Source organism: Zalophus californianus, chromosome 4, assembly GCF_009762305.2.
Source record: "Zalophus californianus isolate mZalCal1 chromosome 4, mZalCal1.pri.v2, whole genome shotgun sequence".
Taxonomy (NCBI): Eukaryota; Metazoa; Chordata; class Mammalia; order Carnivora; family Otariidae; genus Zalophus; species Zalophus californianus.
This window is the reverse complement of record NC_045598.1, coordinates 11887151-11910222: the sequence shown is the minus strand read 5'-3', so window position 1 is coordinate 11910222 and position 23072 is coordinate 11887151. Positions and strand designations below refer to the sequence as shown.

The 23072-nt window shown below is 39.5% G+C and overlaps 1 protein-coding gene across 1 annotated transcript in view; it reads left to right on the top strand.

Annotated features, from left to right (window-relative positions):
• FBXO42 (F-box protein 42) overlaps positions 1-23072 on the top strand; it is a 101607-nt gene that overhangs the window by 37142 nt on the left and 41393 nt on the right. Inside the window, exons 2-3 of the mRNA XM_027621506.2 lie at positions 18708-18975; positions 22621-22737. Of these exons, the coding sequence (XP_027477307.1) occupies positions 18726-18975; positions 22621-22737 (367 nt within the window). The 5' untranslated portion in view covers positions 18708-18725. The remainder of the gene's footprint in view (positions 1-18707; positions 18976-22620; positions 22738-23072) is intronic.

Sequence of the window (23072 nt, the reverse complement as noted above, 5' to 3'; positions counted from 1 at the left end):
CCTTTTATTAGAGAATGGTGTTAGAAATCAAGACCGGGGCGGGGGTGCCTGGGGGGCTTAGTCAGCTGAACGTCCAGCTCTTGGTTTTGGCTCAGGTCATGATCTCAGGGTCCTGGGATCACACCCTGCATCGGGCTCCATGCTTCTCTCCCCCTTCTTCTGCCCCTCTTCTCTCTCAAAAAATAAATTTAAAAAAAAGAAATCAAGATCTGGGTGCTAACGTATGCTTGTTGCTACTTGAGGGTGTTGTTGCTTCTAGGCCGCCTCAGCTGACAGAGCAAGGATCCATATGTGTATATACTAACCCGTGTATATACATAAGTGTAAATATTTCTGTATCTAATAATCTGTGTCTATATTAAGCTAAACATGAGTTCATACTAATGCCTGTCTAATGCACTCTCATATGATCATTACATCTTCCCCTTGCTTATCTATGAATTCCCACCCCAAAAGTGAGAAACTTGGCTCCAGCCATCAACCATCCATTTACTTACTTGTTCGAGTCCAGTATACGTGTATAGCTGTATTAGAATTATTAACTGGGCTCCTGTAGGAAACAACTTCATCAGATAGAGTCTGATAGAGTCTAGTGCTTATTCGTAGTGCCTTCTGCATTTAGTCTTACAGATGTCACTTATTTTCAAAGTTACTTAGGTTACATGGTTTCCTCCACCCACAGCTGTCTTATGTATTTGTAATACAGTTAGATTCTTTTGTCATAGTCTCATTCCTTCCTAGTAAGTTTTTTAATTTGCATACATTAAATTTTTTTAAGTTTATTTAAGTAATGTCTGCACCCGGCATGGGGCTTGAACTCACAACCCCAAGGTCATGAGTCCCATGCTCTTCCATCTGAGCCAGCCAGGTGCCCCATAATTTGCATACATTAAGTTTCACTCTTTGTGTTGTCAAGTTCTGTGGGTTTTGACAAATGTGGATTGGGATCATTTTACTAGAATGTTAAAATGCTTAAAAAGGGACACCTGGGTGGTTCAGTCAGTTAAGCATCTGCCTTGGGCTCAGGTCATGATCCCAGGGTCCTGGGATCAAGTCCTGAGTCGGGCTCCCCACTGAGCAGGGGAGTCTGCTTCTCTCTCTCCCTCTGCTCACCCCCTACGCTCGTGCTCTCTGTCTCTCAAATAAGTAAATAAAAACAACAACAACAAAAAGATGGTGATTTGGGGTCGGGTGCCTGTTTAGTTTTTTTATCAGCTAAGCCCCTAAATCTAACATGCAGATTTTCATAAAGTAATAGTTATATTTTCAAAGAATCCAGGTATTCAGAATCTGGCACTGAACAGTATCTTGACACTTTACCCTTGTTTTTGGGTGTTATCCCTATTATTCATTTTATCGTTTTATTCTTAGGGGGTTGACTCATTTGGTTGGCAAGAAGTTAGGTACAGCAAGTAGTTGAAGATTTATTTTTAATTCAGTAACTTTATCAATGAAGAAAAACCTGTTTTATGTTCTACTCCCAAGTAAGGCAGACTGTCTTACAGATGGCTTTGAGCTTTTGGTCACAAGGAGGGCTATGTGAAAGTAGAATCCAGTAGAGTCCTTCCACATTAAGCACTAAATACCTTAAGAGTGGCAACCAGAGGTGAGTAACACTAACCTCTTCAGTAAGGGACCTTGTGATCTTCATTCATTAAAAAAGTTTTTAGGGGTGCCTGTGTGGCTCGGTTGAGCATCCGACTCCTGATTTTGGCTCAGGTCATGATCTCAGGGTCCTCGGATTGAGCTCCATGTCAGGCTCCACACTCAGTGGGGAGTCTGCTTGAGATTCTTTCTCCCTCCTGCCCCTCCCCCCACTTGCATTCTCTTTCTCTCTCTAAAATAAATAAATCTTAAAAAAAAGTTTTTATGTTGATAAGGTACCTGCTAATGTGCCAGATGTTACAAAGACGAAAATGACTTGGACTCTTTCCTCAAGTAGTGTACCATGTAGTGGAGAAGAAAGGAAGTTAAAATGGAATTTAGAAGCAGACCATAGAAAGATGGGCTTTCTATGAGGGCTGTATAAGTGAATAGGACTTTTAGTGACATCTGTTGCAGATTAGAAAAAGTTAAATGCACATCATAAATTGGAAAGTTTTTGGAGGATATATACCTTGTTTAAGGGCATTTACCAATCACTTAGATGACATCTGTGTAGTTCATTTCTGTGTTTTGTCAATAGTCTAAGTTTAAATTATATGGGTAATGAAAGCTGTAGCTGATTCTGGCTGATGTGTTTTAAATGAAGTGTAAATTTCTAGAAAAAGATAGGAAATCACAAAATTGACTCAAGAAAAAAACAGAAAGCTCAAGTAGTCCTATTACACAAGAAATGGAATCTGGGTACAGAAAAATCTCACAAAGAAAACTCTAGGCCTATATAGATTTACAAGTGATGTCTGCCAAATATTCAATGAGCAGATAATTCCCTGTTTATTTATTTGTTTATTTACTTATTTATTTATTTATTTAAAAGATTATTTATTTATTTGACAGAGAAAGACACAGAGAGAGAGGGAACACAAGCAGGGGGAGTGGGAGAGGGAGAAGCAGGCTTCCCTCTGAGCAGGGAGCCCGATGTGGGACTCGATCCCAGGACCCTGGGATCATGACCTGAGCCGAAGGCAGATGCTTAACCAACTGAGCCACCCAGGCACCCTCCCTGTTTTATTTAAACTCTTCCAGACAATGGGGGGAAAAAGAACAGTCCCCAAATCATTTTATAAAACTAGCATAATTTTGATTCCAAAACCAGAGATAGACAGTACAAGAAAGAAAAATTATAGGCCATGTCTCTCTCATGAACATAGATAGAAAAATTCTAAACCAAACGTTAGCAAACTGAATCCAGCATTATAAAAAATACAGTAAATCATGGTCTAGTTTATCTGAGGAATGCAAGCTTATTTTAACATTAGTAAAGCAATTAATATAATTTGCTTCAGTAAACTAACAGAAAACCATATATTTTAGTAACTGCAGCAAAAACATTTGATAAACTTTTAAAACTCATTTATGATTTTAAAATAAAATCAAATTGGGGCACTTGGATGGCTCAGTTGGAAGAGCATGCGACTTGATCTCAGGGTCATGAGTTCAAGCCCCATGTTAGATATAGAGATTACTTAAACATAAGTAAACTTTAAAAAATTAAATTAAAATCAGTTGTTGCATACACTGTAGGAGTGTAAATTGGAATGATTTTTGAAGACAGTTTGACATTACCTTGTAGAGATGTACACGTCTGTACCTACATCCTGCAATCCTGCAATTTCACTCCTAAACATGTATTCTACAGCGTTGTTTTCAACTTAATGGCTTGTAGCCCAGTAGTAAGAATGAGGGCAGTTTAATGGCATTTGACCAACAGTTTTCTTAAGTGTTAAATACAACAGAAAATATTTGTGTACTTCATTATAAGGGTATTATTTTTTTTTAAAGATTTATTTATTTATTTTGAGAGAGTGAGAATGAGAGAGAGAGAGAGAGAGAGAGTACATGAGAGCGGGGAGGGTTAGAGGGAGTAGCAGGCCCCTCGCCAAGCGGGGAGCCCGATGCGGGACTCGATCCCGGGACTCCAGGATCATGACCTGAGCTGAAGGCAGTTGCTTAACCAACTGAGCCACCCAGGCGCCCAAGGGTATTATTTTGAGAAACTTATTCCCAATTATATATCTGTATGTGTAGGTGAACTGATTTGTGAGGTAAAATGTATTTTCTTACTGTGTTTGCTGTCAGGAAAGTTTGAAAGCAACTCCTAATCTACAGAAACTAAAAAATGCTCATGATTTCATAAGAGCAAACATTGGGGACACTGATTTCTTTCAACAGTAGAATGGATAAATTGTGATATCTTTGTACAACAGTTTTATATTGTAGTGAAAATGAACTACAGCTACATCCAGCAACTAAACAATATATTGCTTAGGAATTTATTTCTTTGTCGTATCCTTATGTGGTAAAGGTATAAGGAAAAGTAAGGGAGTGATAAAATAGCACAGTGATTACTTCTGGTTGAGTCAGAGGTGGATGGTAATGAGGGGGCATTCCTAACTTGGATGTGGGTACACGGTGGTTCATTTTATCATCTTTTGAATTGTACATCTGTGTTCTGTACAGTTTTTTAATTGTGGTAAAATATACATAAAATTTACCATTTTAATCATTTTTAAGTGTGTGGTTAAATGGCACTGTATATATTCACATTGTTGCTTATCAAACACTATCCATCCCAGAATGTTTTCATCTTCCTTGACTGAAATTCCGTACCCATTAAATAATAACCCTCCGTACTCCCCTCCCCTCAGCCTGTGGCAGCCACCATTCTGCTTTGTGTCCATATGTATTTACTACTGTAGGTACCTCATGTAAGTGGAATCCTGCAGTACAGGATAATGTATGGTAACGTACAGGATAATGTCTTCAGGCTTCTTCCATGTTGTAGCAGGTGTAAGAATTTCATTCCTGTTTAAGGCTGAATAATATTCCATTGTGCTTATGTGCTGCATTTTCTTTATCCGTTTATCAGCTGATGGATATCTCTACCTTTTTGCTGTTGTTAACAGTGCTGTTGTGAACATGGGTATACAAATAATCTCTTTCAGTCTGTCTTTTCAGTTCTTTGGGATATATATTCAGAAAAGGAATTGTAAGATATGGTAATTTTGATTAATTTTTTAAGGAATTACCATACTGTTTTCCACAGCTCCACCTCTATACAGTTTTATATATATGATATTTTTGGCTGTTAAAAATTAATTTTAAAAAGGCAAAGACTCCGTCTTTACCTCCTCAGAGATTATACTCTCAAATTTGATATGTGTATCTTTCTAGGTAATTTTTCTATGCATTTATATATATGGAGACTAGGTGGATGTATAATTTTTGTTTGTTTGTTTGGACTGGCTGTGAAAGAGTTGTTTGGGTGCTTTGTTAAAGATAAAAATGACTGAGATCCAACCCCTGCCTCCACCCACCCCTCCCACCCCTCCAGTGCATGCCCCAGAGATTTTGATTTGGTTGGTGTGAATGGTCTTAGGAATCTGAATTTTAATAGCTTTCAAGATTTTCTGATTGGCAGCCACTGATTTTTTTTTAAGTTTTTATTTATTTATTTTTTTAGTAATCTCTACACCCAACCTGGGGCTTGAACTCACAACCTCAAGGTCACGAGTCACATGTTCTTCTTACTGAGCCATCCAGGGGCCCCTGATCTATTCTTTATGGTATTATGCATTTTTTGCATAATAGTTTATCTTGGAGATTTCTTCATGTCAGTATATGAAATAAGCCCACAATTGAACTACCCAACATTTTTAAAAACTGCTATAATTATGTAATTTAGGTTCAGCATTATTTACCTAGCCATTTTCCTATTAATGGACATTTAAGTAGTTGCAAGTTATTGTCATTACAAAGAAGATACCACAGACCTCCTCTTGTACATACATCTTTGTGCATGTGTATGGATGTTTGTGTTGGAAAGATACCTGAAAATTAAAATTTGCTGAGTCAAAGAGTTTGAACATTTTATTTATTTACTTTTTCCTGAAGATTTGATTTATTTATTTGAGAGAGACAGCATGCGTGCACATGCAGGGGGGAAGGAGAGGGACAAGTAGACTCTGCTGAGCACAGAGCCTGACCTAGGGCTTGATCCCATGACCCCGAGATCAAGACCTGAGCCGAAACCAAGAGTCGGATGCTTAACCAACTGAGCCACACAGGTGCCCCGGGTTTGAACATTTTAAATTGATAAATATTGCTAAATCCAATACATTCTTGAACTTCTTCTGTATGAACTTCTCCTTCTGAAAGAAATGCTTAAACAAGTATTTACTTGTATAAAGTAAAATGAATTTGTTAAAAAAAAAAAATTATTCCTTCCACTGAAGTAGATCTACAATGGGTAAGTGAACCAGAAAGCTGTTAGCCTTTCTTAAAACTGAAGCCATGAAGTGGTGATTGCTTTAGTCAATCCTTAATGCAGGGGAGACTTTGTTTTCTTTATTATTTGATACTTTCTACTGGATCTTGAAGAGTTTACTAGCTTACATAATTTTGGAATGAACTTTAGACTTGTTCTTTTTTTTGTTTGTTTGAACGTAGCACGGCATAGCATCTTGTGTGAGAACTTGATGCTTAAAACTTTAGCTTCTATGGAAAGTTTTGAAACTATACTATGCCTGTAATACTCCCAGTAACAGTAATAAAATCTGACTAATATATTCAGTTGCAGTTTAAAAGAAAAAAAGTGCTATAGTTAAATCTTATTAAAAATAAAGGCCTTAAGAATTTAGTGGGGAAAGCACATGAGTTAAAAAAAACCACAAAACATTGTAAATTAAAAAGCATTATGAAAAGAGCAGCTAAGATATCTTTTTAAGATTTTTTTTTTTTTTTTTTTTTTGAGAGAGAGAGAACGCACAAGGGAGTGGAGAGGGGCAGAGGGAGAGAGAGAGAGAGAGAATCTTAAGTGGACTCTGTACTGAGGGCAGAGCTGGACACGGAGCTTGATCTCACGACCCTGAGATCAGGACCTGAGCTGAAACCAAGAGTCACACAGTCAATCAGTTGTGTCACCCAGGTTCCCCAAGAGCAGCTAAGATATTTCTAAAAGAAATCAGGTTGCATTCATCTTTCATGTACTCTTGCCAGCAGCCATCACTCCCTCTGTCTTTGTAGCATTAGGAAATGGTTTCCCAGCATACTGGGAACAGCTAGTTTTGTTAAAAAAAATTCACCAAATAAATAAATAAAATTCATCAACAAACTGGACAACCTAGAAGAAATGGATAAATTCCTAGAAATATGTAACCTACCAAAACCGAAGCAGGAAGAAAAAGAAAATTTGAATAGACCAATTACCAGCAATGAAATTGAATCGGTAATCAAAAGTCCAGGATGAGGCAGCTTCACAGGTGAATTCCACCACACATTTCAAAAAGAGTTCATACCTATTCTTTTCAAACTATTCCAAAAAGTAGAAGAGGAAGGAGAACTTCCAAATTCTATGAGGCCAACATTACCCTGATTCCAAAACTGGTTAAATACACCACAAAAAAAGAGAACTACAGGCCGTATCTCTGATGAACATTGGTGCCAAAATCCTCAGTAAAATACTAGCAAACCGAATCCAACAATGTATTAAAAAAAATCACCATGATCAAGTGGGATTTATTCCTGGGATGCAAGAGTGGTTTGATACTCATAAGTCAATCAGCATGATACATCACATCAATACGAGAAAGGAAAAAAACACGATCCTGGGGCGCCCGGGTGGCTCAGTCAGTTAAGCACCCAACTCTTGATCTCAGCTCAGGTCTTGATCTCAGTGTCATGAGTTCAAGCCCTGCGATGGGGAATTTTTAAGTGGAGCCTACTTAAAAACAAAAAAACAGGTGCCTTGGTGGGCTTCAGGCTCTTGGTTTCTGCTTGGGTCATGGGATCGAGCCCTGCTATGGGCTCCACGCCCAGCCCAGAGTCTGCTTGTCCCTCTCCCTCCTCCTCTATTCCTCCCTCAGCTTGCACATGCTCCTGTGTGCACACTCTCTCTCTAGAATAAATGAATCTTTAGGGGGAAAAAAAAAACCCCATATAATCATTTATCAATAGATGCAGAGAAAGCATTTGACAAAGTATAACATCCATTCCCGATAAAAAAAACTCGACGAAATAGATTCAGAGGGAACACACCTCAAAATAATAAAGGCCTTATATGAAAAACCCACAGCTGACATCATACTCAATGGGGAAAAACAGAGCTTTTTCCCTAAGGTCAGGAACAAGACAAAGATGTCCACTCTCACCACTTTTATTCAACATAGTACTGAAGTCCTAGCCACAGATATCAGAAAACAAAAAGAAATAAAAGGCACCCAAATTGGTAAGGAAGAAGTAAAACTTTCCCTATTTACAGATGACATGATACTATAATTACAAAGCTATAGCAATCAGAACAGTATGGTACTGGTATAAAAATAGACACATAGATCAATGGAACAGAATAAAAAACTCAGAAATAAACCCACAATTATATGGTTAATTAACTTTTGACAGAGGAGGAAAGAATATTGCAATGGGAAAAAGAATCTTTTCAACAAACATGTTGGGAAAACTGGACATCTACATGCAAAAGAATGAAACTGGACCACTTTTTTTACACTACACACAAGAGTGAACTCAAAATGGATCAAGGATCTAAATGCAAGACCCGAGATCATAAAAATCCAAGAACAGGCAGCAATTTCTCTGACATCAGCCATAGAAGCAACATCTTTCTAGATATGGCTTCTGAGGCGAGGGGAACAAAAGCAGAAATAAACTACAGGAACTGCTTCAAAATAAAAAGCTTCTGGGTGCCTGGGTGGCTCATTCAGTTAAGCGTTTGCCTTTGGCCTGGGTCATGAACACAGGGCCCTGGGATCGAGTCCTGCATGGGCTCCCTGCTCTGCGGGGAGTCTGCTTCTGCCTCTGCCTCTGCCTCTCTTTCTGTCTCTCATGAATAAATAAAGAGAATCTTTAAAAAACAAAACAAAATAAAAAGCTTCTGTATAGCAAAGGAAACAGTCATCAAAACTAAAAGGCAGCCTACTAAATGGAAGAAGATATTTGCAAATGGCATATCCAATAAAGGGTTAGTATCCAAAATATATAAAGAACTGATACAACTCAACACTCAGAAAACAAATAACCCAATTAAAAAGGGGGGCAGAAGACATGACTAGACATTTCTCCAAAGAAGGCATACAAACGACCAGGAGACTTATGAAAAGATGCTCGACATCACTCATCATCAGGGAAATGCAAATCAAAACCACAATGAGCTATCATGTCACACCTGTCAGAATGGCTATAATAAAAAACACAGGAAACAACAAGTGTTGGTGAGGATGTGAAGGAAAAAGGAACCTTCTTACACTGTTGGTGGGAATGCAAACTGGTACTGCCATTCTGGAGAACAGTTTGTTGGAGGTTCCTCAAAAAGTTAAAAATAGAACTGCCCTGTTCAGTAATTGCATTACTGGGTATTTACCCAAAAAATACAAGAACACTAATTCTAAGGGATACATGCACCCCTATGTTTATTGCAGCATTATTTTCAACAGCCAGATTATGGAAGCAGCCCAAGTGTCCATCAATAGATGAATGGATAAAGAATATGTGGTGTGTTCGTGTGTGTGTGTGTGTGTGTATGTGTGTATGTATATAATGAATGGATAAAGAAGATGTGTGCATGTATATATATATGCACACACATACAATGCAATATTAGCCATTAAAAAGAGTGAAATCTTGCCATTTGCAACAACATGGATGTAGCTAGAGAGTATAATGCTAAGTGAAATAAATCAGAGAAGGACAAATACCATATGATTTCACTCATGTGGAATTTAAAAAATAAAACAAATGAGCAAAGGAAAAGAGACAAACCAAAAAACAGTCTTAACTGTAGAGAACAAACTGATGGTTATCAGAGGGGAGGTGGGTTGAAACCAAAAAACAGTCTTTTTTTTTTTTTAAAGATTTTATTTATTTATTTGAGAGATAGATAGAGCACATGAGAGGGGGGAGGTTCAGAGGGAGAAGCAGACTCCCCGCCGAGCAGGCAGCCCAATGCGATGCGGGACTCCATCCAGGGATTTCAGGATCATGACCTGAGCCGAAGGCAGTTGCTTAACCAACTGAGCTACCCAGGCGCCCAAAAAAGAGTCTTAACTGTAGAGAACAAACTGATGGTTACCAGAGGGGAGGTGGGTTGGGGGATGGGGGAAATAGGTGATGAGGATTAAAGAGTGCACTTACCATGATGAGCACTGAGTAATGTATAGAATTGTTGAGTCACTATATTGTATACCTGAAACTAAGATAACACTGTATGTTAACTATACTGGAATTAAAACTAAAACTTAATAAAAAAAATAAAATAAAATTCAGATTAGAACTTATTTTAATTATGGGATTTTTTTTTCCATAAAGCAAAGTATTAAAATGAAATACCATGACACAGTAGTGGTTCCCAAAAGTACTTGTTCACCCTCATTGTCTTGAGGGTGTGTGCACGTGTGTGTGTGTGTAAGATTTCCTTTCTTGGAGGGGAAAGCTTTTATTGGAAGATTATTATCTTCTACCTTGTTCAGATTTTTAAATCTCCTTTGTGAAGCTATGATATTTAGATGGTAGGATTTGTGTCTGTGGTGTCTTTTTTTTCCTTGTCCTTACTTGGGAAAATAAAAATTTGTTGGCCCTATGTCAGTCTAAAAAAATTGCTGATCTGTGAAATTCATAAGTCTGGGAACCATTGTGATAGAATCTCTCCACAAAAGGCTAAGAGAATCCTGGCCTGCAGTGGTTTTTGCATACTCCTCTCTTGTTATCAGAAGAAAGGTGCATAATGACAGAAAAATCTGAACATCTTAAAAGTAGTAATGATTTGGGTGCCTGGGTGGCTCAGTAGGTTAAGTGTCTGCCTTCGTCTCAGGTCATGATCCCAGGGTTCTGGGATCGAGTCCCACATCAGGCTCCTTGCTCAGTGGGGAGTCTGCTTCTCCCTCTACCCTTCCTCCCTGCTTGTGATCTCTCTCTCTGTCTCTCTCAAATAAATAAATAAAATCTTTAAAAAATAATAAAAATAATGATTTGTTTAGATACTGTACATTTTTAATTTAAGAATAAAAATTCCCAGGATGCCTGGGTGGCTCACTTGTTTAAGCGTCTGCCTTCGGCTCAGGTCATGATCCCAGGGCCCTGGAATCAAGTCCCACATCAGGCTCCTTGCTCAGTGGGGAGCCTGCTTCTCCCTCTGCCTTCTCTGCATGCTGCTCCCCCTGCTTGTGCTCTCTCTGACAAATAAATAAATAAAATCTTAAAAAAAAGAATAAAAATTCCCACTTCTTCATGCCTGTTTTTACCCTCTATCCTCTAGTTTTATTAGTCTTTAGCCATCTGAATTTTCTTCTTATTGTTTTTTTTATTTTACTTTTTGATATGAAGTGTTTTTCCATTAGAATATGTAGGAATTAACATTTAGGTTTTGTCATTGACTCTAAAATTAATTCATAAAGTTGTATTTGCTTATTCATTCAATAGCCTTTTGCTGAGCTCTTATATGGATGCAGAATATAATTTTCTTTTGTGCCCTAAGGGGAGAGGAGGAGGCAGACAGACAATTGCAGTGTAGTAATTCCTAGTACTTCAGGCAGTACTTAGTATTGTGGGAGCAGAGAGGGAGAGGTAGCTATGTTCTGAGCATTTCTGTAGTCTGATGCAGTCAATTTCGAGTTAATATAGTTTACTACTGTTACAGTATGAGTATTTCCTCCTTTTGCATTTTTCTTTCTTAAATATTATTTTTTGAAGATTTTATTTATTCATGAGAGACAGAGAGAGGCAGAGGGAGAGACAGGCTCCCCGCGGAGCAGGGAGCCCGATGTGGGACTCGATCCCAGGACCCCAGGATCATGACCTGAGCCGAAGGCAGATGCTTAACCAACTAAGCCACCCAGGTGCCCTTAGATAATTATTTTTGAGAGGGGAAAAAATTTCCAAACCCAGAACAATGTACCCTTTAATGCACCTTTTTTCTCCTCTAACTCCTCTGATTCATACCATACTTCAGATGAAAGCCTTTTGTTTAAAATCACTGTTATATGTTAGGGCGCCTGGGTGGCTCAGTTGGTTAAGCGACTGCCTTCGGCTCAGGCCATGATCCTGGAGTCCCGGGATCGAGTCCCACATCGGGCTCCCTGCTCAGCAGGGAGTCTGCTTCTCCCTCTGACCCTCTTCCCTCTCGTGCTCTCTATCTCTCGTTCTCTCTCTCTCAAATAAATAAATAAAATCTTAAAAAAAATAAATAAAATCACTGTTATATGTTAAATTATTGCAATCCTAATTATTCTGTACTTTGTACACTATCATTGTCTTAAAATCTAAAAATTCAAGCTCTCACAAAATATAAATTTGGGTACTAAAGTTCTTTTGTATTCTTTCTACCAAATGAAACATTTTGTTGAACCTAGAATGTGTAGTTCCTCCATATGGAATTTTCAGAACCTAGAGTATTTCCGTTCATGATATGAAACGAGCACATTTTTCTTGACCATATACTTAGTAATAACAAATCTACATATGAATATGGGTGGCTCTGGAAAAGTCATAAAGTGCTTTCATTTAGTGTCAGTCATTGTAAAGATAAAAGTATTCTAAGTGGGTAGTTTGGCAAAATATTTTTCAATTTCATTAAAGTGAGTCTTAATTAGATAACACATTGATGAAGTTAACCACTACCGCAGCTGATATCTCTTACTAGGTTTGGAATGCTTTATAGAAACAACTCTCTGAATTTGCTTGTCAAAATAGCTCACAGTTTGCTAATAGCAACAGTAGTTAATGCCAAATGATTCTATTTCTAGACTTTGTCAAAACATTGACTGTGAGGAACTAAGGAATCTTCAGATCTGAGCTTCTGTTAATGTAGGTAAAATATTAAGTAGTGCGTGCAAATGGTAAAACACCCATCGAATAAAAAATAGGTTTTCCCTTTGTCCTAAAGGTAATTCCATAAGTAGCAAAGAATATCATTTCAAGAGATAGTAATTTGAAGATCTTTATCCCTCCACCTTCTCCCATTTCATTCTCTGAATTCCTACTTTTTCTTCAACGTGGAAATGCTTGCCTTTGTGTAATTTCCTGATCAGACTAGTTGGAAGCCATCTCCTCCTTTCCTGAATTGCTAAAGCTTCTTGTTTGTACCACAGGTCTGTCCTGTGTTAGTATGTGTCTTTGGCTCTTACCAGGTTAATGTCCTTGAGAGGAAATAGTGGCATATTCTCTTTTTTCTTTTTTTTTTTTAAGATTTATGTATTTATTTGAGAGAGAACATGTGTGCGAGTGAGGACAGGGGCAGAGGGAGAGAATCTTCAAGCGGACTCCCCGCTGAGCATGGAGGCCCACACAGGGCCTGATCCTCGACCCATGAGATCATGACCTGAGCCAAAACCAAAAGTCGGACGCTTAACTGACTTGGCCACCCAGGAGCCCCGGCATGTCCTCTTCTTTTTCACTCGCATGGGATGTAAGCACAGTATTTTCACGTATAGTAAATGTCCCATTGATATTTGTTGAATGCATGACGTAAGGTAGAAATTTATATTTTACCATTTTCTATAACTTTTTCATTTGACTTAGTACAATGATAATGTGGTATATTAATAAGAAGGCTTGTTATCATCTTAGATTGAATCATATTGTGGTCTTCATTTAACCGTATTTTATATTTTCAAGAGTGTATTCAATACCTTTTAGCTAACATGAGTGCTGCTGAAGTGGGTAACTTCATGAGTTCACACTGACATCTGTGCAAGGTTGCTGCTTTGCTCCTGAAGCCTCAGAAGCCCTCATGTTGAGGGATAACTGTGGGTGCTTTTCCATTCAGTCCAGCCACATGTTCTTCAGTGAAGTCTCAGTGCTTTATCTTACTGTCACTGAGAGGTTCCCTTATTGCATTTTTTTTTTAGCTTTTTGAAATTGTGAAGAATAATCTTGATTGCATTTTAAATCTTCAACTTTCTTTTAGTGAAGTGTATTTTGATTTTCATAAAGACGTGTACTCCAAGAGGATTGTCAGATGTCTAGTTGTACAGAAATCAAAGGCACAGTTAATCAAATATTGTACTAGGATCTGGTAAAAACTTGTATGTGGATAACAGTTTCATTCCCATCCTGAATTTCTTTGAATTGATTTTAACTCTTCACAAGGTAATCAGTTTCCTCCAAGGAGTTCAGAGTAGTTTGTTGATATCTGCTACCTTTACAGAATCTTTATAAAGTAGGTAGGGAATTTTCATTACTTAGAGTAAAGAGGTTTTCCCATGTTGTTCTGTGTGACCTATCCTGGGTCACACAGTGTTACAGGTAGAAACAGTAGCCAAATCTCCTTGTCTCAAAATCTTAAACTTAATTTATACTTCAGATGGGCAAGGTATATGGATTTTTGTTTTTTAAATAAGCTCTATGCCCAGTGTGGGTGTTTCTTGAGCTCTCTGAGATCAAGAGTCACATGCTTTACCAACTGACCCAGCCAGGCGCCCCAAGGTATTTGGATTTTTAAAAGTAATTTGTATTTAGTTGGATGTAGTCTCGTAGTATACTATATATAGTATAGTATAGTAGTGATACTACTGGGCCAAATAAATGGTTTCTTTAGTACCGCCCATCTTGACCCAGCAAAAGTTCATTGGGTATGGCTCCAGAGTCTGGTGCAGACTCTCAGGCCAGTGTACACCTTAAAAGGTCAAAATTCAAGGAACCAGAGAGATATGTTCATTCTGACCAATGAAATATCTTGGCAGCATCCAGTGACATATAAGGGTAGGGTCTGCTATTCTCGGATATACTGATGATGTAATTCCTAGTATAAAATAATGCAAAGTCAGCACAAGGGTGGTGTGAGTAGAAATTTCAGTAGACCTTGTGCTCATTTGCATGTCTAGTTCTAGCAAGAGAAGATGGCTAGACATGGTCTCTGCCCTCAAGGAGCTCAGATTCCAGTAAATGACTTTAGTTTGTGGTTTCTCCCAAAAACTTGAGGAAACTAAGAAGGTCTAACACAAATGTGAAGGGTGAGGAAGATTTCTCTTAAAGACTTCATGATGGGATGCCTGGCTGGCTCAGTCAGTGGAGCATGTGATTCTTGATCTCAGGGTTGTGGGTTCGAGCCCCACATTGGGTGTAGAGATTACTTAAAAAAAATAATAAAGACCAGGAAAACTGAGGCGCCCGGCTGGCTCAGTCTGTAGAGGCTGTGACTCTTGATCTCATGGTTGTAAGTTTGAGCCCCACATTGGGTGTAGAAATTACTTAAGAAATAAGATCTTGAGGGGCGCCTGGGTGGCTCATTCGTTAAGTGTCTGCCTTCAGCTCAGGTCATGATGGGATCGAGCCCCGCATTAGGCTCCCTGCTCCTTGGGCAGCCTGCTTCTCTCCTTCTCCCATTCCCCCTGCTTGTGTTCCTTCTCTCACTGTCTCTCTCTCTGTCAAATAAATAAATAAAATCTTAAAAAAAAATAAGATCTTGGAAAAAAAAAGACTTTCATGAAAACCACATTCAGTGAGTTAACAACAATTACATGCGAATTGTTTTGTAGGGCTTCTTTTGGCATGAAGAAAACAAAAACTGTTTCAGAATGCCTCCATATCCTGTGGGAATATGAGTGATGATTTCATTACCTAATCATGGAAGTGAAAATGAAGGACTGTGCAAATTGGTACTGGGCGTGTAATTACAGAGGAATCGCATCTGAGCCTATCCCTGTGTGTTCTCATTGGCATCTTTGCTCAGGGCCAAGTTTGCAAACATGCCTCAGGAGCATCAGGTTTGATGCTTTTGTGGACAGAGAAATGGTTGACTGGGAGAATAACCTAAAACTGGGTATACAAAAGTGTGAGTCCCTTTATGTTTGCTTGCTAATTGTACTTTGAGAAGATTTGGGAAGGGATTAAGAAGTTGTTTTATTGGGCCAAACATTTATTTTGCTTGGGGAAAAAATAGTATTCTATAAATAAGCTCTTGCAGCCTTTACTGATTTAGTTTGTTCTGAAGAAGACCCTAGCCTCACAATCTGTCAAGCTTTTGAGTAAAGGAACAACTGTATTTGAGATTTGATGTGTAATTCAAATGTGGAAGATGCAGCCAAACTCAAGGAATCTGTTTCTTTTTCTTTTTTTTAAGATTTTATTTATTCACTTGAGACACAGAGATACAGAGAGAGAGAGAGAGAGAGAGAGAGCATGAGCAGGGAGAGAGGCAGAGGGCGAGGGAGAAGCAGACTCCCCGCTGAGCCAGGAGTCTGATGTGGGGCTCGATCCCAGGACCCTGGGATCATGACCTGAGCCAAAGGCAGACACTTAACCATCTGAGCCACCCGGGCGCCCCAAGGAATCTGTTTCTTTGGATTCTTTTCCCTAGTGAATTTCAGCGTGCTGAGTGGGGGTTAAAAATATGAGAAAGTCAACAAATTAGGGAAGATAGCCAGTGGGAAGTGAGAAATGATAACTTACAGGGGAAAGAATAAGAGGGAATATGGGAAGTAATTTTTTCCCAGTAGTAAAAAGTACCTTTTTTTTTGCCAGAAAAAAAAAATTTTATTTTTGTTTTATATTTTATATGATTACTCTTTAGGGTAGGAGTTAGGGCTGGAAATGGAAAGGCCTTCCTTTAGTGAGTTAAGCATGTGGAAAAACAGCTCACCCAAGGTGGGGGTAACTATCTAGGATAATTTAATACAATTACAGTAAACCTACTTTTGGGGAATGGAGGGGATTGCTGCCACCTTCCCTCTGCTGTCCCTCCTCCTCCAGCTAGGAGAACTTAGGCTACTCCACTACTTCCAGTTAGCCACCTGTTGTTCACCATCATCAAGATTCTAGCAGCCACTTTGCTAGGACACATTGCAATATCAAGAACTAATTTGATATATGAGTTTCTTGGAAGCGACTTTATGAGCTAATGCATTTTTTCATTTTCCTTAATGGGATCATTCTTCCAGTTTTTAAGATGTTGTACATAGTTTGTATATAAATTACAGGAATGGTAGAAATGAGGGGGGAAAGTTGCTGTTCTTTGCTCTCCCCACCCCCCTCATCTTTTGGAACATTTCAGATCTCTCTCTCTCTCTTATATATATATATATATATATGTATATGTATGTATGTATTTTAAGTAATCTCTGTGCCCAATGTGGGGCTCGAACTTACAACCCCAAGATCAAAAGTTGCATGCCCTACTGACAGCCAGCTAGGCATCCCTGGAACATTTCAGATCTTTCTCAAAGCCACAGGTATATTTCAAGATTACTTTTCTCTTCCCATTATTTTTAATTCTTTGCATCAGTGTTAGAGGGAATGCTGGAAATTTTAAGATGAATGGCCTGTGAGTGATCTGGGTAGGTGTGTATGGGCAAGGAGAATAGATGTATTAGAAAATAAGAAAATGAACTCAGATGTCCCTTCAAGAAAGGACTTCCTGCCCATCTGTAAGGAGTATAACTGAAGAAATCCCTTAGTCCCTTCAGGGTGGGCCTCAGCTTTGGAGCAGCCCCCAGCCAGAGCAGAGCAATTATAGATGAGCCCAGTAGTGGAGCCCCCTAACTGGCTATCCTTGTTCCTGAGCTCTGTTGGACAGGCCCTGTCAGGGGTACATTGAGCTGTGTTCCTCCTGCTCAGTCCCGCTTCCTCTTTTTTTCTTCTCACAAGAGTTCCCCACCTTAAATCTTTTTTCATTCCTAATTTTGTTTTTTTAGCATTTGCTTCCTGGAGAATCGAACCTGTGACACACTTCTTACATAAATCACCCTATTCCCTTCATTTTACTGTCTTTATCTCAGGCTTTGCGTGAAACATCAGAAGAATGATATAAATGAGTTGCCTGCTTCTATGTGTGTATTTTAACATATTTTGTGCTCTTTCTAGAAAATTTAGGGAATATAGAAAAAGAAGTTGAAAATCATCCATAATAGGGCACCTGGGTGGCTCAGTCGTTAAGCGTCTGCCTTCGGCTCAGATGATAATCTCAGGGTCCTGGGATCGAGCCCCGCATCGGGCTCCCTGCTCCACGGGAAGCCCGCTTCTCCCTCTCCCATTCCCCCTGCTTGTGTTCCCTTTCTCGCTGTGTCTCTCTCTGTCATAAATAAAATCTTTAAAAAAAAAAAATCATCCATAATGATTTTTTAAAATTAATTACCTTCACGAGAGGTAACTGTTGATAATGGCTCATTTTGGTAAGCTTTAGAGAAAGAAGTGCATTAAACATTAAGTACTCATATTGGTGGATTTTTCACAGACTGAACACATCCGTGTAACCATTACCCAGTCAGGAAACAACTTTACCAGCACCCCTGCAGCACTCACTTGCAATAGCATGAATTAATTTTGCCTAGTTGTGAATTTGATATAAGCATGGTCATGTAGTATGTACTCTTCTGTATTCTTTTGCTCAGTATTATGTTTGAGAGACTTATCTGTGTGGGTGTCTGTAGTTCCTTGCTGTATTCCACTGTGTTAATTTCATTGTGTGAATGTACCATAGTATATCTGTTATGTTATTGATGGGCATAAATATTGTTTTTTTACTCCTTGGATCTGTTTTGATGCTTTCTAATATAAATATTGCCTTATATGTGATATTTTAGCTAGTTAAGCCTATTCTAGGAACATTTGTTTTCCTCTTAAGTGAATTGTATAGAAGCTAGAAAAACTTTTCTTAATCCGCATTCTCAGAGTGTTCTTACTACTCTTTATAGGACCCACAGTTTGTTTTTCCTTTGAAGTTTGAGGTCTTGAATCATGCCAAGGGAATCTAGTTGCTGTCCCCTTTGCTGTCTGTCAGTCAGAAACTTGCCTTAGAGTAGCTGTTACAGAACAATCTTCCAGTTTTATGGTTATACTGGAACTCAGCAGTCATTCTGGTTTACAGCAGAGAGAAAAAATACAATCAGAAGCCTTTAGGGATTTGTTAGATATTTGGGATGGGCTTGGTATTTGAACTCTACCTGTCAAATGGGGGTGGCTCACAGTTAGTGTGGGCAAGTACCGAGGAACAGATTTCACTGAGGGTCTAAAAGAAATCATGTGCTGCTTAGACGTGTGTACCTGAGTTGTTTCAGAGCTTCTGACAGTGTGTCCTGATGTTTGTTCATTTCCCACCGAAGGTGTTTGAGTGGAATGTCATGGCCAGCTCCTCGGACAGTGAAGATGACAGTTTCATGGCTGTGGACCAAGAAGAAGCTCTGCTGGAAGGGACAATGGAGCAGGAGGAGGAGCCCCGCCCGGCGCTGGAGGCTGAGGAGACGAGACCTAACAGGTCCATGTCTGAGCTGCCAGAGGAGGTTTTGGAGTATATCCTATCCTTCCTCTCGCCGTACCAGGAGCACAAAACCGCGGCCCTTGTCTGCAAACAGTGGTACCGACTCATCAAAGGTACTGGGGACAGCGGAGGGGCTTATTTAAAATCTGTTTTAATGATTTATTTTTGAACTCCCAGTTTCATTTTCCCCTTTCTCCCTTAAATGTGTTATGTTCTAAACTTTAGTGTGAGACATCAACTCTGTACGTTTTCCTTTTCTCTTAATCCTGGTTAGTTTTGTGAACAGCCTGAATTTTGTGATACTTAATCCAACTTGCAATTTTAAAACGAAGATTCTTTTTCTGCATACTCAGCGTTGATCTGGTAAATCGTATTGTTCTAGAACTGGAGAAGCAGGGATGGATATGGGGTAACGGTATGATGAATGTTAATATACCTCTCACTGTTGTCGGGCAGTGTAGTGACTGCTTTCCTGTCCTCACGGCCGACTCTGGGCCAGGTGAAGAAACAGAGTGTGAGGCATAGTTAAGTAATTTACCCAAGGTCACACAGGTAGCAAATGGGGGAGCAAAGGTTCGCATGCAGGCAGTCTGGCTTCCGAGTCCGTGTACTTTATGAGGGTATCATTTTGTTTCTTAAAGTAGCTAATTGTGGCAAATGTGGGATTGTGCAAGCATTTACTGCTTAATTTTCTCTCAAGCAGTACAGGCCCTGTGCATATCTTTTACATTTAAAAATGAGTTTCTCCTGTTTGTCCATCATTTCTAATCAAGATTTCAACTTTGGCCAACTGTTGTAGTTACTAGGTGTGCTGTATTTTTAATTAATGGATAGTTAATTGGCTTCATTACTTTTTTTTAAGATTTATTTATTTATTTGAGAGAGAGACAGAGTGGAGGGGAGGGGAGGGGAGGGGCAGAGAGAGTCCTAAGCAGACTCCACCCTGAGTGTGAGAGCCTGGTGAAAGGCTTGATCCCACGATGCCAAGATCATGACCTGAGCCGAAACCAACAGTCGGCCACTCAACCGACTGTGCCACCGAGGTGCCCCTTGGCTTCATTACATTTTAAGTGGAAAGGGCCCATTTTTTAAATGAAGATAATCAGGCCAGTTGAATAATCTTTGGTCAAAGCAAGGGTTGTATCAATTTGTTCTTTCCTGGTGGGAACAGAGTTATGACAGAAAAACCTTTAGATCAGACTGAGTCTTAAAATCTTTTCATCAGGGTGGTTCTCGTGAGGCATGGGGTCGTTGTCAATTGCTCAGACTCCAGCCTGAAGACTGAAGACCAGCTGTGTTGAAACTGCTTGCTAGGCCCTGTTACTGTGAGGTCAGTTGCTCACAACTGGTAATACTGGTGTGCACAGCCTGCTTCTATTTGTAGACTTAATGGACTCTCCAGGAGAGACTGGCTGCCTACCCTGTGGAAGTAGATGATTTCGTCTCTAAAATAGAAGTGGAAGAATCACAGATGAGGGACTGTGATCAAATCAAATATATGAATTTATTCTTCGTTTTATTTGGCATTCTTACCCCTAACCTAGTACTCACAGTCTTAAATCTTCTGGGGGAAGTAAGTCACTGCCAAGACATTTTCCCCCCTGTCCTTTTCTATCATTAAGTATCTGTCTTTTATTCCTTGCTGCCTTACCTCATTTCAGTGTTTATAAATCTGTGTTACTTTCTTCATCAATGTATAATTGGCAGTGCTGTCACACATTGAGTGGCTGTGTCTTTTTAATATTTCTTTTTTTTTTAAGTTTTTTTTTTAAAGATTTTATTTATTTGACAGAAACACAGCGAGAGGGGGAACACAAGCAGGGGTGGTGGGAGAGGGAGAAGCAGGCTTCCCGCTGAGCAGGGAGCCCAATGTCGGGCTCGATCCCAGGACCCTGGGATCATGACCTGAGCCGAAGGCAGATGCTTAATGACTGAGCCACCTAGGTGCCCCAAGATTTTATATCTTTATATGGGAGAGAGAGAGAGAGAGAGCACGAGCTGGGGGGCAGAGGCAGAGGGAGAAACAGGCTCCCTGCTGAGCAGGGAGCCCGATGTGGGGCTCGATCCCAGGTCCCTGGGATCATGACCTGAGCCAAAGACAGACGCTTAACCGACTGAGCCACCTAGGCACCCCTTAATATTTAATTCTTTTTTTTTTTAAAGATTTTATTTATGTATTTGACAGAGAGAGAGAGCTAGCGAGAGAGGGAACACAAGCGGGGGGAATGGGAGAGGGAGAAGCAGGCTTCCCGCTGAGTAGGGAGCCCGATGCAGGGCTCGATCCCAGGACCGTGGCATCATGACCTCAGCCGAAGGCAGATGCTTAATGACTGAGCCACCCAGGCACCCCTTAATATTTAATCTTTAATTGTGAGTTCAGCCAAGAGATAGTAATCGTCTTTAGAAAACATGTATAAGTACTCTGATCCCGTTTAAGGATCCACTAAGGTGATATGAATTAAAAAATGATATGTTCAAAAAAAATTTTTTTAAATGATATGTTCTTTCAAAGTGTAACATAATTTGTTATTCTCTTCATTCAGAATGTTGCTCTTTGAAATAAGATAATCATTTCATGAGTTAAAAAGATAGATTGTTCCAGAAACATGAAGCTCTCACTTAAAAAAAAAAATAGACTGTATTTTTTAGAGTGGTTTTAGGTTCACAGCAAAATTGAGCAGAAAGTTCAGTGATTTCCCATATACCCCCTGTCCTCCCCAAATCCCAGCCTCCCCTACTATCAACATTCCCCACCAGAGTGGTCCATTTGTTATAGTTGATGAACCTCATGGACATATCATCACCCCAAGTCCACAGTTTGCATTAGGGTGCACATTCTGTGGGTTTGAACAAATGTATAATGACACGTATCCACCATTGTAGTAAAAGCTCTTACCTTTAAAAAACAGCTTTCCTTAGTTGTAAATTCATCATTTCATAATTCCCTGTAAGCTAATAATCTCTTTGTTTAAGATGGAATATATTTGGTTGCCATGGTTTAACCATAGATATTTATGAATGCCTGTAATTTACATTCCAGACAGTTTTACCATGCTTTTTCTCATAAAGCTAAATTATTCCCCAGCCCCTTTGCTTTGGAGTAAATAATACCAATTGTTTTAATTTTATACTATTTTTATTTATTTATTTATTTTTTAAAGTAAACTCTACGCCCATTATAGGATTCAAACGCATGACCCCAGGATCAGGAGTTGCACGCTCTACTGCCTGAGCCAGGCGCCCCTACCAGTTGTTATAATGTGTTGCCTCATCATGCGATGTAAAGAGCAGTTACAGTGCGAGCTAATTTTGTAACCTTGAGCTTTGTAACATTTAACCTCCCTAAACCCTGGTAAAGTAGAAGGATTGGATCTTCTAGTTTTGAAATTCTGTTTTCTTTCTTTGAAAAATCAGAGAAATTTGGAGTTCCACTAAGAAACTTAGGTCTTATGAAAGTGATAAGACAGTTAGTACATGCAGTTTTGTTTCTCTTTTTAAGATTTTATTTATTTATTTGACAGAGAGAGACACAGCAAGAGAGGGAACACAAGCAGGGGGAGTGGGAGAGGGAGAAGCAGGCTTCCCGCGGAGCAGGGAGCCCGAGGCGGGGCTCGATCCCAGGACCCTGGGACCATGACCTGAGCCGAAGGCAGATGCTTAACGACTGAGCCACCCAGGCGCCCCAGTAGATGCAGTTTTAATAATTTGATTGAAAAGTGAAGTATCCAGGCTGAGGCCTTTGTTTTTTTTGTCTTTAGGTGTAGCCCACCAGTGTTATCATGGTTTCATAAAGGCTGTCCAGGAAGGACACATTCAGTGGGAGAGTCGGACGTACCCTTACCCTGGAACCCCGATCACTCAGCGGTTCTCACACAGTAAGTATTCACCGTGAGAGCAGAGGCCACCCTGCCTGTGGTCGTATTTCTAAAAATTACTTTGGAAGCGTGTATTTTGTTTGACTTTTTAATGACATGAATGCAAAATGAGGATTTATATTAATTTTATAATTAGAATCAGGGAAGGCTGTGAGCCTAGGTACAGTGTAGGTACCTTGGTATAATTTTATATTTGGATTTTTCTAGTATCTGCTCCAAAGAGGTCAAGGTATTATCTTAGACTTGAACATCTGACATCATGTCAGAGGAAAACAAAGGAAAGGAGTGCATGAGGGTATTTCTGAGATCCTACTTCCAGAGTAGCCAGAGTTTAG